This window comes from Sorex fumeus, unplaced genomic scaffold (genome assembly GCF_029834395.1).
Source record: "Sorex fumeus unplaced genomic scaffold, SorFum_2.1 ptg000098l, whole genome shotgun sequence".
In the NCBI taxonomy this organism is placed as follows: domain Eukaryota; kingdom Metazoa; phylum Chordata; class Mammalia; order Eulipotyphla; family Soricidae; genus Sorex; species Sorex fumeus.
The window spans coordinates 60400334-60414990 of NW_026606155.1; the positions used below are offsets into that span (position 1 = coordinate 60400334).

The following is a 14657-nucleotide window of genomic DNA, read 5'->3' on the forward strand; positions in this document are numbered from 1 at the left end:
TCAGCCACACCTCTGCATAATAGGGTATTTTTTCCCAAATGAAGGACAGTAATGTATTATTTAGTAAACAAATGAGCCCTTTGAATTGAGCACATTTTGCTCTGATGTTCTTGTTAAATGAGAGCAGTCCGTGCCAGTGTGATGACATAGTTCTCTTAGCACTTAATTTGAATTCTAAATATTATGTTTATTGTTTTCAAAATTGCTTAAGGTGGAGTAACCACATTCCTCCTAGATTCCTTGTCCTCTCTCTATATTTCTTCTTTAATGTCATCATTTTCCACTTATGCAGACAAGAAACTTCTGAATAATATTTTTCATCTCCATAGACACTGAAAGTAGTTAATTTCCCTTCAGAAATATTGATTATCCCACGTTTCATTTGCATAGCCCCCACAAACGCTCCTTGCTATTTCTTTCCTGGCTTTTTACTAAAAAAAAAAGTATCTGTCTCCTATCTTGTACTTTTCAATCCTGCTATAACATTACTTTTTTTACCTAAATGATTAAATCACACTGCACCACTAGGCATTACCATTACTTCACACAAAGTCCTTAGGCACTTTGCATTCAGCATCCTTCATATCCCTTTCAGCCTGGCGTCATTTTTCTCAGAATACTCCATTCTACTTATCATTGCCCAAGCACGTCTGTGCTTTGTTCTGGTACCTGGCATTGAACCCAGGTCCTCCTGTATGTGAAGAAGCATGCACTCTACATCAGAACTATCCCTATGACCCAGTTGCACTTTAATCACTAATAATATGTGGTTTTCAGTGTGTTTCCTCACTTTTTTGCCCCCCGATGAAATTTATATTAGCTTTCAAGAGTTGATGCAGAACTTTTATACTTCACTGCATTTAACTTGAACACATTCCATATTTATTGGTGATGTTTATTTACTTTGGGTTTGGGTGCCATACCCACTGGTGCTCAGGATCTGCTCCAGCTCTGCTGGAGAAACCATGCAGTGCCAGTGAAGTCCCTGTTGTTTTTCCTATGTTGAAAAGAAAAACAGGTTCAGAAAGATCTGATAACTTATCCAAGGACATACAGCCCAGTACAAGCTATGTGCAAATTCAGTAGTTTAATTCTAGGCCCTAAGCTCTAAACTACTGTTATCGCCTAAGTAAACTAAGCCTTACATGTTTTGTGGTTTTGTGGGTTTGGGGACCACACCTGGCAGTTCTCAGGGGGCTGGTCCTGACTCTGTGCTTAGGAACTACCCCTGTCATTGCTAAGGGGAATTGAACTCAACCTTAAATGTCAAGTTAGGAATTTTGTATTGGTCTTGTTTGGGGTCCACACCTGGTGATGCTCAGGGCTTACTAGATCATTCCTGGCAGTATTTCAAGACCATGTGTGATGCTAGGAATCAAACTGGGCAAAAATCTTAACTCGTGTACTATTTGTTCTACCCTGGTCAGGAATTTTGTAGGCTCTCAGAATGGGAAAACTTGCCAAGCGAGAGGATACATATGTAGGTGATTTGGTTTCAACTGGATATCATTAGTTCTTTTGTTGTTTTGGGGGGTTGCATCCAGTGGTACTCAAGGATTACTCCTGGCTCTATACTCAGAAATCACTGCTAGCAGACTCGAGGGACCATATGAGATGCTGGGGATTGAATTGTGTGCAAGGCAACCACCCTACCAGCTCTGTCCCACAATAATATTAGTTCTTACTGGAAAATACAAAGGTTGAAATGTATGGTTTGATCAGGTATAAACTGGATAATGATCGTGACTCCAGGCAGTGAGCAGTGCTGGGGGATTTTAAACGAAGAAAGACATGCCCAGATGAAAATTATCTTGTAGATTACGCTGTTGTGAAAATATCCTTGATTGATGCTTCCTTTCAGAAAGTAGAGAAACCAGTTAACAGGCTGTTGCAACAGTCTAGATGAGAATGAAGACCATAGAAGTAAAAGAGGAGATGGCAAAAAGATGCTTAGAGGAAACAGGGCATGATGACTGAGTAAGTACACAGGCTAGGCAGAGGAGACAAAAATGAATAGAAAGGAGTTAGAAAGTGGGTAATATATTCTATTTGAGGTACCTGTGAGACATTGAATCCTGTCATGGCCATTAAAATGTAAGATCTAGGGGCTGGAGTGATAGCACAGCAGGTAAGGCATTTGCCTTGCACGCGGCCAACCCAGTTTCAATTCCCATATGGTCCCCCGAGCCTGGCCAGGAATAATTCCTGAGTGCATGAACCAGGAGTAACCCCTGTGCTTCACAGGGTGTAACCCAAACAGAAAAAAAAAAAGTAAGATCTATAAGAGCAAGGATTTTTCTTCACGGATTTATCCCCAGCACAGCATAAGCACTCCGTTACTTAATAAATGAAAACAACCAAGTGGATATGACCAGCTTAAAATTCCAAGTAGCAACTTAAAATAGACTTGAAGATAGAAATGTAGGAGTTGATAAGATGGCTTAGATTCGCAAGGTAAGGTAAGGCTAGATAACACCAAGGGGAAACTGACAATAGGGAGTAGGGGATGGCACGGATAGACTCATTGGTACTTGACACTGCTAGGACGAGTCCCCAGAAAATAGACTTTTTTTCCCCCCCCTATTCTTAGTGTGCTGGGGCCTTATCCCTGTCTCTGCTTCAGGATCTCTCCAGGCAGGGCTCGGGGAACCATAGGGGTTGCTGGGGATCGAACCTGGGCCCTACCTGCTATGCTATCGCCCCTGCCCCAAAGTTGAGACTTTTAAGAAGAAATTATAATGATCACCATGAGAGTAAAATACTACAATGGGTCAAGAAGACAAGAAGTGTTAATATTTGGAAATTAGGAACTTACTCTGGAAGTTTTATGAGACAAAGTCTGCTTAATTAGAATGGCAGCATCAGCAGGTCTTGCAGCAGATAGGAAGATCAGGTGTTGAGGTGGACAGACAGTTATGAGTAAGCAAAGGTGGGGAGGTAAAGATGTATTCAGGAAAAGGTTTATTGTTGGGGGCTGAGTGTGAGTCAGTGGTAAAGTATATGCCTTCCATGTGGGAGATCCTCGGTTTGATCCCCAGCATCGCAGACTCAAGAAGAGTTTGTTGTTAAGAGGAAAAACATCTTTCTCGAGTGTTTCTCTATGACACTGGAGTCGGCGTTGCTTGGGAGGGTTGATAGTGGGTTTAGTTTGTACATTGAAAGTAGTTGTGAAGGGAATCGGGTTTGCTGAGCAATTTGTTTAGGATTGTTGAGTGAATTTTTTTTTTCTTTTTGGGTCACACCCGGCGATGCTCAGGGATTACTCCAGGCTTTGCACTCAGGAATCACTTCTGGCGGTGCTCAAGGGACCATATGGGATGCTGGGAATCGAACCCAGATCGGCTGCGTGCAAGGCAAACGCCCTACCCGCCGTGCTATTTCTCCAGCCCCTGTTGAATGAATTTAAAAGTTTGTTCAACTTCTTTGACTTTTCTCTAGTCATACTCAGAAATCCAAGAAGCGAAGTTGATGATTGAAATGATTGTGGGAATTTGCAAGCCAGGTATGGTAAAAGAGCAATGGAAGTTTATAAGGCCAGCAAGAAAAGGATTTTTTGTTGTGTTTCCCCCTGAGGGGGCGCTCCCAGGTGGTGCTCAGGAGGTCTGGAGGCCCCACCTGCAATTTTCAGTCAACGGGGCCAGTGGTTCAATGAAAGGGACCAAGGATGTGGTGCTGCTTAGGCCCTGTGGTGCTGGGAAAACCCTGGCCATGGTGGTGGTGCTGGGGGCTTCCATGTCTCTACATGGCATGGCCTTGGGGACTGTGTGGTGCTAGAGAGCAAATAGGCATGCACCCTCTTCACACTACTTTTTTTGACTCCAAGAAATGGCATTTCAATGGCATTCACTGTCCTCCCGTTGTTTATCGATTTCCTCAAGCGGCCCCAGTAACGTCTCCATTGGAGACTTTGTTGTTACTGTGTTTGGCATATCGAATACGTCACGGGGAGCTTGCCAGGCTCTGCCGTGCGGGCGAGATACTCTTGGTAGCTTGCCGGGCTCTCTGAGAGGGGCGGAGGAATCGAACTCGGGTCGGCCATGTTGGCTGCGTGCAAGGCAAATGCCCTACTGCTGTGCTATCGCTCCAGCCCTTCAATGGCATTACAACCATTTAAACATTTTGTTTTTTTTGGTATGTTATGTGAGGAAATCTGGTTGCAGTGTCAAATTTCCAGACAGTGTCTGTATAATCAACCATTTGATTGTTGAGTTTGGAGGCTATGGAATAATAATAGAAATTATGTATCATAAGACTTTCGGAGTCATAATTGGGCTGAGTGAAATAAGTATTAAGATTTGATCTAAATTTTACTTGACTCCCTCATGAGGTTTTTCATTGATTGTACTATAAATACCTGGAAACAGTGTCTTAGCCTAGCTATAATTAGACCATTTTTTTTGGTTTTCTCCTTTCATTCAACAACAAAGATTTGTTGAGGGCCACCCCTAAGAATATAGCAATAAATAAACAAAATCTCTGGCCTCATAAAGTTGAAATTCTAGTTAGGAAGGACTATTTTTAAAATACAACATCAGTAAATAAGTGCTAGGGGAAAAAGGGAGTGGGACATAGGGATTGGTTGTGATTGAGCTGTGAGGGTAGTTGAGCTGCAGTGCTAGATAGGTTGACTGGAAAAGTCCTTCCTAAGAAGGTGACATTTTAATAAAAACTTAGGAAATGAGGGAGTAAATCGGGCAAAGAGATAGCTAAGCAGAATATTTCATGTAGAAGGACCAGTCAGTACGTAGGTTCCTGAAGCAGCAATGTGCCTGGGTGTTTAGGGAACAGTGAAGAGGCAGATGGCAGGGCTGCAGTGAGCTTGAGGAATGAATGGTAGATCAGTCAGAGAGATGTTGTCAAAGGCAGATTTTATAGGACCCGGTAGGCCACTGTAGGGATTTCTGCTTTTCTTCAAGTGAAAACTCCTTAAGTTTTGAGCAGAGGAATGATTGGACTAGATTAAAGAATGGGTTATTATAGCTCTGAGTAATCAAACTGACCTTATTAGTTGCAGGAAGTTAATTAAATGTTGATTTGGGGCCAGAGCAATAGTCCAGGGGGTAGAGCATGTGGCTTGCATGTGCCTGACCTAGGTTTGGTCCCCACCACCCCATATGCTTTCCTGAGCCCCACCAGGAGTAAGTTCTGAGAACAGCTGGGTATGGCCCAAACTCCCCGCCCGCTGCAGTTGTCTATTAATTGCCCTTTAATGCACAGAAAGGCATCATTCTCATTTATAAGAATAAAGAAAACTTAATTTTGGGGAGAGGTGTCACACCCAGTGATGCTCAGGGGTTACTCCTGGCTCTGCACTCAGGAGTTACTCCTGGCAGTGCTGGGGGACCATACGGGATACCAGGGATTGAACCCAAGTTGGCCACATGCAAGACAAACATCTTACCTGCTGTACTACAACACTTAGAATTTTTTTAATGAAATAACAGAGGGGCTTGAGCATAGTGCAGCAGGTAGGTGGGTATTTGCCTTGCATGCAGGTAACCCTGGTTTGATCCCTAGCACCCCATGTGATCCCCAGCACTACCAGAAGTGATCGCTGAGTGTAGAGCCAAGGAGTAAGCCCCAACTGCCAGTTGTGACCCCCACAAAAAAAAAACAACAGATTCGCTTCCAGTGGAAGTTTTATTGATGTAGGACATGATTTCTTATTGACTAAACTTTGCATTCTACATCTTAGTTATTAGTAATGACTTAAATAAAAAAATGTGGGGCCAGGGAAAGTTCAAAGGACTGGAGCACTTACTTTGCATGCAGAGGCCCTGAATTCAGTCCTGGTACCACTTAGACCCCAAACATACAAGTTCTGGTGGGATCCAGTACTCAGAGGCCCCTTTCCACCTCTCCCCCCCGTAAAACCACATAGCCATTGATCATGGATATATGCCTTGCATGTGCTGATACCTGAGTTTGATCCCTACACAGTGTTTGATCCCTCGCTGGTACTGGGGGTCTGCGTGGTACCTGGGATAGAACCTGGGCCACCTACCCACATGCAATGCAAGCACTCAGCCTATGGAGTGCAGAACACTGCTGAGTGTCACCCTGGCGATCCCTGAAGTATTGATGGATCCCAGCATTGTCCCATTGACTGGATTTGAACACTGTTTTAGAGGCCCTGGCACTCACTCCCACCCCACCTCTCCCCTTCTGCTTTTTTCTATTGACGTGGGAAATGGGAGGAAATTTGTTTTAGGTTATAAAGTGTATATAGGAACTAACTGCAGAAAGATTTACTATGAAGTGTAAATTAAATCAGAATCTCACCATCAGCATCTTGCTATGATCACATTTGTAATTTTTACACATTTTTTTCTAAGATTAGTTTTAGAATTCAGCTGTTAAAGGGAATGATTGGATTAAAGGTCTTTGGCAACATGTGAATAGACAGTATGGCTTTTTTTTTTAATTGAATCACCATGAGATACAGTTACAAAGCTTTTATGTTTGAGTTTCATTCATACAATAATCGAACACCCGTCCCTCCACCAGTGCACATTTTCCACCACCAATGTCCCCAGTATCCTCCCCACATCCCAACCCTCCCCCTGCCTCTGTGGCCGACAATTTCTCCCATACTCTCTACTTTGGGGCATTATGGTTTGCAGTATCGACACTGAGAGGCTATGACGTTTGATCTTTTATCTACTTTCAGCACACATCTCCCAAACGATGCCTCCAGCCATCATTGTCTTAGTGATCCCTTCTCTCTTCCAGCTGCATTCTCCCCCAGTTCTTGAGGCAGGCTTCCAATTATGGAGCAATATTCCTGTCCCTTGTCTCTACAGTTCTTGGTTGTCAGTCTCATACTATGTTATTTTATACTCCACAAATGAGTGTGGTCCTTCTATGTCTCTTTCTGACTCATTTCACTTAGCATGATACTCTCCATGACCATAAGCAAATTTCATGACTTTATCATTCCTAACATCTGCATAGTATTCCATTTTGTAGATGTACCAGAATTTCTTTAACCAGTCTGTTCTCAGGCTCTCGGGTTATTTTCAGATTCTGGCTATTGTGAACAGTTAGCATGGCTTAATCCGCATACTTGGGAAACTTTGTAATAGAATTAGACAATAAAGAAGTACAGGTATAGGGGCTGGAGCAATAGTACAGCGGGTCGGGTATTTGCCTTGCACACGGCTGACCCGGATTCAATTCCCAGCATCCCATATGGTCCCCTGAGCACCGCCAGGAGTAATTCCTGAGTGCAAAGCCAGGAGTAACCCCTGTGCATCACCGAGTGTGACCCACTCACTGTATCACTGTCCTCCCATTGTTCATCAATTTGCTTGAGCAGACCCAGTAACATTGTGAGACTTGTTACTGTGTTTGGCATATCAAATACGTCACGGATAGCTTGCCAGGCTTTGCTGTGTGGGCGAGATACTCTCGGTAGCTTGCTGGGCTCTCGGAGAGGGGCGGAGGAATCGAACTCGGGTCAGCCATGTTGGCTGCGTGCAAGGCAAATGCCGTACCCGCTCTGCTATTGCTCCAGCCCAGTGTGACCCAAAAAGTAAAAAAAAAAAAAAAAAAAAAAATGCAGGTATAAAAGAGACACATTCATATATTTGTAAAAATTTTCAAACTCTGTTTTAAAATATGTATTTCAGGGGCTGGAGTGATAGCACAGCGGGTAGGGCATTTGCCTTGCATGCGGCCAACCTGGGTTCAATTCCCAGCATCTTATATGGTCCCCTGAGCACCACCAGGAGTAATTCCTGTATGGAGAGCCAGGAGTAACCCCTGTGCATCGCCGGGTGTGACCCAAAAGGCAAAATAAAATAAAATATGTATTTCAATGTATGTAACATTTAAGGATGAAATTTTTGTTTTTGAACCATACTCCCAGCAGCGCTCAGGCACCAGATAGTTCAAAGACCAAAACCAGGCCTCCTACACACTTACATAGCATGCACTCAGCCTATGGAGCTCTCTTTCTCTCTGACCTAAGTTTAAAGTTTAAATGAGATAAATAGCCCCACAGTCTGAGTACTTGCTCTGCGTATGGGTAAATGACCCATGTTCTATCCCAGATACCACATGGTCCCCCATGAAAGTCTGATAAGAGTAGCTTCTGAGCACCACTGGGTATGGCCCAAAAATAAATAGATTTTTTAATTATTTCTTGCATATATTATTTTAGAAATTGAATCTGAGGGACCAGAAGCTTGTATGACACTCTGTTTTATCACCAGTTCAAGTTTAATTACATATACAGGGTCCTTTTTGCCATTTGAGGTAATATCCACAAGTTCCAGGGTTTTGGTTGTGGCTTTTCTTTTGGAAAGCTATTATTCATCCTACCATAATAAACATTTTTTAAGGTCATCTGAATATGAATGAAGAGAGTAAAAGGAAACTGTCTAAAATTATGGGGTTGGAGAAGAGAATATAAGGAACAGTATGGAAAACTGGTTAGACTCCACAGAAACAAGACAATCAAAGAACACAGTGCTCTGTGATGTTTCCATTATTGCCAAAGCAGTTATATAGTTGTCAAAGAAAAAGGATACTTATTTGCAATCCAGGGCAACTTTTCATTTCTTTAATCAGCCTTGGCTACATGTACATTGAGTACAGTGCATTGTCTTTCAGTGTTGGGAATCAAATCCGGAGCCTCACGTATGTGAGTCGTTCGGGCTACTGCTAAACCACGTCCCAGGCCTGCAGTAATAGATTTTAAATATTATTTTAAGGGCTCCCCCCTTTCAGTTTTTTATTTGGCGGTATTTTCCTGGCTTCACCTGACAGTACTCAAGCTACTCCCCATTCATTGCTGGAAGTTTATTGTTCCTGGCAGTGCTGGGATCAAACCCAGGTCTCCATCGTGCAGAGCATCCTCTCCTGTCACTTGAGCTCTCTAGCCCTGTGCCTATTTATTTACTGGTTTAAGGGTCACAGTCAGTGGTGTTGTGGGTGTGGGTAGCTATCCGTGGCTCAGGAGTAACCCTGTCTGCGCCTTCAGAAGCGTGTGAGTGCAGGGGCCTGCTGCATGCAAGTCAGGCAAGCCCCTGTCTCCTGTGCACTTCAACCCATGGAATCTACTCTTTTAAAAAAAAATCGTTCTAAAAAAAATTGTTCTATTTTAAACATAGAATTTACTACTTTTTCAATTCTAATAAAGTTAAAACAACCCTGTTTATTGAGGAACTTTACATGATGTGCATTTTGGGGGGCCAGAGGCATAGTACAGTGGGTAGGGCTCTTTCCTTGCTTGCAGCTCACCCAAGTTCCATGCCCAGCATCCCAGATGGTCCCATGAGCCCCTCTATAAGTGATCTTTGAGCACAGGGCCAGGAGTAACTCCTGAGTTCTGCCAGGAGTGCCCCCCCCCCAAAAAAAACATTTTTTTTTCACTTTTTAATAGGGCTGGAGTGATAGCACAGTGGGTAGGGCGTCTGCCTTGCACGCAGCCAACATGGCCGACCCGAGTTCGATTCCTCCGCCCCTCTTGGAGAGCCCGGCAAGCTACCAAGAGTATTTGATATGCCAGACACAGTAACAACAAAGTCTCCAATGGAGACGTTACTGGGCCCGCTCGAGCAAATCGACGATCAACGGGAGGGCCTTTACTTTACTTACTTTACTTTAATAGGTCACAGGATTTTTTATTTAAAATTTTTTGCCACATCTGGTGGTGCTCAGGTTTCTCCTGGCTTCGTGCTCAGGAATCACGCCTGGAGGCCGTAGAGGGTGCTATGGATCAGACCTTGCTCTGCCGCATGAAAGGCAAGTGCCCTTCCTACTGCACTTCACTCCAGCTGCAGGTCACAGTATTTCTGTTTAAAGAGGCTAAAGAGGCTTACTTTTTTTTTTTTGCTTTTTGCTTTTTGGGTCACAACAGCAATACACAGGGGTTACTCCTGACTCTGCATTCAGGAATTACTCCTGGCGGTGCTCAGGGGACCATATGGGATGCCGGGAATCGAACCCAGGTCGGCCGCGTGCAATGGCTCCAGCCCCCCTTTTTTCAATATATAAAATACATTTGTCTTGTAGAAATTTTGGGGGACAAAGGAATAGAATCCACTGCTATTCATATTTAATTTTATTTCATATGTCTTTTTCTGTGTGCATTTAAAATTAGATAATTAAAATCATAGCATGTACACAGTTTTGCTTCTAACATTTTTTGCCTTGCTTCCTGCCTTCTTCGGTTTGAATCCCTGACATCATTTATGGTCCCCCTGGTACCACTGCCAGGGGTCACTGCTGAGCACTGCCAGTGTGGCCCAACCCCTATCCTCAAAAAATTGTAATACTAGATTAGATTAGGTAAGGATCACAAAGTAAGTCTGGGTTTTACAACTAGAATATTTAAAGCTAGCTGGTTAGACTTTAAATACTTATTTGCAGGGGCTGGAGTGATTGCACAGTGAGTAGGGCATTTGCCTTGCACGCGGCCGACCCAGATTTGATTCCCAGCATCCCATATGGTCCTCCAAGCACCGCCAGGAGTAATTCCTGATTCCTGAGTGCAGAGCCAGGAGTACCCCTGTGCGTCGCTGAGTGTGACCCCCCCCCAAAAAAAAATTAAATAAATAAATACTTCTTTGCAGCTAAGACTTTGTGATTAGAGAATGTGATTCTTGTGGGGCCCGAGTGATAGTACAGTAGGTAGGGCATTTGCCTTGTATGCAGCTGACCTGAGCTTAATCCCTGGGACCCCAACAGCAGGTAGATCATTTGCCTTGCATGTGGCCAACCTGGGTTCAATCCCTGGCACCTCATATGGTCCTTCGAGCACCACCAAGAGTTATTCCAGAGTGCAAGACTAGGAGTAAGCTCTTAGTACTACCAAGTGAGGCCCCAAAACCAAAAAATAATATAAATAAATATACTATGTAATTCTTTTATTAATTTCCAGATTACCCAAATATGTTAGGACGTAGGGAACTGAAAAGATTAAGTAGAGTATGAGTATCGCACTTGCCTTGCACATTCCTTGGTTACATCCCTGACACTGTATGATTCTCTTAAATCCCTCTAGGAGTGATCCCTGAGCATAGAGCTAGGAATAAGCATTGAGCACCACTGAGCATGTACCTCAGACCAAACCAAACAAAAATTTGCACATGCACATATACATACTGGGTTTGGGGCCATCGCAGTGGTCTACTGTAGCCTAAGCTCAGTGCTGGAAATGTGGGGGTGTAGGTCACTCTGATGATGCTCAGGGAACCATGTGGTGACAGGGACTGAATCTGGGTCTTCTGCATGCAAAGTGTGTCTTTGGCCAATTAAACTATCTCCCTGATCTTAGAATTTTTCAAATTTTATTTATATTTTTTAATTTGGGGGCCACACCCGGCGGTGCTCAGTGCTTACTCCTGGCTTTGCACTCTGAGTAGACTCAGAGATGAGGGGAGGGAGAAAAGAGAAAATACAAAAAGAAATTGTTTAAGGTAATAGTGTACCAGAAAGATAGTACAAGAGTTATTTACATGCAGCTGAGTCCGGAACCTCATGGCCTCCCAAGCACTGCATGGAGTGATTCTTAAACACAAAGCCAGGAGTAAGCCCTGAGGACCACTGGGTTTTGGCCCAAAACCAAAAGAGTAAAAATATATGTAGATTAAATAGACTAGAATGCTTTTTATATATATATATATTTTTTTTTTTTTAGGTTCTTGTTTGTTTTGTTTTTGCATTATAGGGAAAGTGAATTATACAACAGCCTACAGAACTTTCTTTTTTTTTTTTCCTAGCTTAAAGCAATTAATGTAGATCTTCAAAGTGATGCTGCTCTGCAGGTGGACATTTCTGACGCTCTTAGTGAGAGAGACAAAGTAAAATTCACTGTTCACACAAAGGTAAATGTGATTTTATTCTTGTGCTATTTAGCTATTTATTGTGCTATTGTCAGAGGTTGACCAGAATTTTAATTTTTTAACAGAACCAGAAAGACTACTTTAGTTTACAATTTATTGCTGTTTTTTTAGCAGAGAAAATTTCAGGGAGAGGGTCCGAGGATGGCTGGGTAGTGGACCTTGAGAAGGAGCTCTCCCGTACTGCCATTTGTGGTCCCCACTGCCGTAGCAGAATATGCAATCTGCTGTGCTCTGCATCCAAGTGTGTGCACTCCCTGCTCATCCAAACAATAGCAACAGTAACTAGAAGGGGGCGGGGAGATTGTGATTATAAGCAAAATATATAAATAAAATAACTTTAAAAATTTTAGGGGGGAAAAATACCTCATGTTGTTTCACTAATAAAAATTTAAGGAAAAAAAGTTTTAAAAAAATTTTAGGAAACTGTTTTCTTAAGATTAACAATAATCACAACCTGAACTTAATGGAATTTTTACTTTCTCTAGACTTTATTTATTTTGATTTTGGAACCTTATACATGGCAATGTCCAGGAATTATTCCTGGTGGGCTCAGGGGACCATATTGATTTAACCCAGGTTATCCAAGTGCAAGGCAAGCACTCTACCCACTGTATTGCTGCTCTGGCCCCTGTAGACTTATATTAGTATGTTTTCCAGTCTCGCCTGCCTCACTATAGACTCCCTCACCACCAGCACAGCTCTTGGTCTCTTTTTGGCCACAACTCAGTGTTGCCCTTTGATCACTTCTTGTGGTGCTCGGGACCATATGGGATGCTGGGGATCGAACCTGGATCTTCCGCAAGCGAGCAAGACAAAGTGCCCTATCCACCCACTGTATTATTGATCTAGCCCCTTGGCAGAGCATTTCTGGAAGCCTCTAGCCATCTTCTGGACCTTTCTCTCCGGGGATCCCATCTGGCAGAGCTGTCAGGATTGCAGATACTAGGCACTGGAGATATATATATATACACACACACACACATATATATCTATAAAATATATACATTTATTAATATAATATATAAATATATAATTTAATTGATATATAAATTTATTTATTGAATCACCTTGAGAATAGATACAAAGCTTTCAAGTTTAAGTCTCGGTCATTCAATGATGGAACACCCATCCCTTCATCAGTGCACATTTTCCACCACCAAAAACCCCCCTGTCCCACACCCTGCCCCTACCTGTGTGGCAGATGATTTCCACATTACTCTCTCTCTACTTTGATTACATTCAATATTTTGATATCAGTCCCACCATTATTATTTAGGATTTTACTCCAACACTAGGACCTGCTGAAAAGGCAGCATTAGATTATTTGTTTTCTATAGCTGATTATGAATAGCATATGATGCCACGTGGTCATTGTGGCCGTGTGATTTTAGAATTCTGAAATTTTAATTATTAAATCTGGAGGGATTTCTTCCAAAAGCCGCTGGGTTCTGAGATTCATTTGCGTATCTCTGGGATCATGGCTGTTAAGCAGCTTAATCAGTAGCCAGAGGGGCAGTTCATGGGCAGTGACTCCGGTCTCATTGCCGCAGGGGAGGACAAGGGCCAGCACCACCCCCATCCCATGAGACCCTGCAAGTTTCATGACTGCTGGCCCATTCCTGACTGTCCAATGGCCTCTGAAAGATGGCGGCCACTGAGCCGCTAGGGGTAATAGGCAGAGGGACGGCACCTTTTCTCACCTGGGGTGTAGGCACTGGATATTTTTATTTTGGCGCCCCACCCAGTGGTGCTCAGAGGCTCCTTCTGGCTTGGTGCTCTGGGGTCGCCTCAGTAGTGCTCAGGGAACCATGTAGTGCTAGGGATGCAAAGCATGTGTTTCAGCTAACTATAGCTCTGGGGCCCCAGCATCACATTTGAACTCACAGCCTCTTGTCCGACAGCATTTGAAGCCACTAAATCATCTTCAGGGACCCTTTTATCTTTTATCAATCTTAGTAAATTTTTTTTTGAACTTCAATTTTTTTTCTTTTTCTTTTTTTTTTTATTAGTGAAACACCCTGAGGTACAGTTATAGACTTACAAATTTTTGTGCTTAGGTTTCAGTTACACAATGATCAAGTACCCATCCCTCCACCAGCGCCCATCCTCCACCACCACGGGTCCCAATCTTAGTAAATTTTGTTGTTATGTTTCTAAATTACTGTCTTAGAAATTTAATTTTCATCTTAGATTTTAGTTGTCAGGTTCATTTTCAGATTGCAGATGTATCTTTTGTTTAGTTGAGTTGGAAATGTCTTAATGTAACTTCTAAGTAATGATAGGAATACGATATAATAGGAGGCCTGCCAACTTATTTTTTTTAAATCCTGGATTAATTTTGTCTAAGTGCCTCAAGATTTTCATAATAAAGTTTTAAAGTACTGATAAATAGTTCCATGTTTATTAAAACCTTTTTAGTGTCTTTTAATTTGAGAGAATCTCTTTCTTTGCAGAGTTCATTGCCAAATTTTAAGCAAAATGAATTTTCTGTTGTTCGACAACATGAGGAATTTATCTGGCTGCATGATTCCTTCGTTGAAAATGAAGATTATGCAGGTTACATTGTAAGTATTTAGTTTAGTTTTGTTTTGTTTTAATTTCATTTTCTTGGAAGAGTTTTTGTTGTTGTTGTTTTGGGTCACTCCCATCAATGCTCACTCACAGCTTGCTCCTGGTGATGCTTGGGGGACTATACTGATCATTCTGGCCCCTTTAATCTGAACTTTCTAGGTACTTCATTGTGTGTTAAATCTCGTTTAGTAATTGATGTAATTTGTTTTGTTTTGATTTTGAGCCCATACTTTG

General features: G+C 42.5%; 2 protein-coding genes across 3 annotated transcripts in view; both read left to right on the plus strand.

Annotated features, from left to right (window-relative positions):
* Positions 1–11670, plus strand: part of CFL2 (cofilin 2) — a 93297-nt gene extending 81627 nt beyond the window's left edge. Inside the window, exon 5 of the transcript XR_008795061.1 lies at positions 11648–11670. The gene's annotated coding sequence lies outside the window, so the exon portion shown is untranslated. The remainder of the gene's footprint in view (positions 1–11647) is intronic.
* The window catches only part of SNX6 (sorting nexin 6), a 58458-nt gene that overhangs the window by 4282 nt on the left and 39519 nt on the right, over positions 1–14657 (plus strand). For both annotated transcript variants that reach the window (XM_056133136.1, XM_056133135.1), the window contains 2 exons: positions 11730–11834; positions 14306–14416. In XM_056133136.1, the coding sequence (XP_055989111.1) occupies positions 11730–11834; positions 14306–14416 (216 nt within the window). The remainder of the gene's footprint in view (positions 1–11729; positions 11835–14305; positions 14417–14657) is intronic.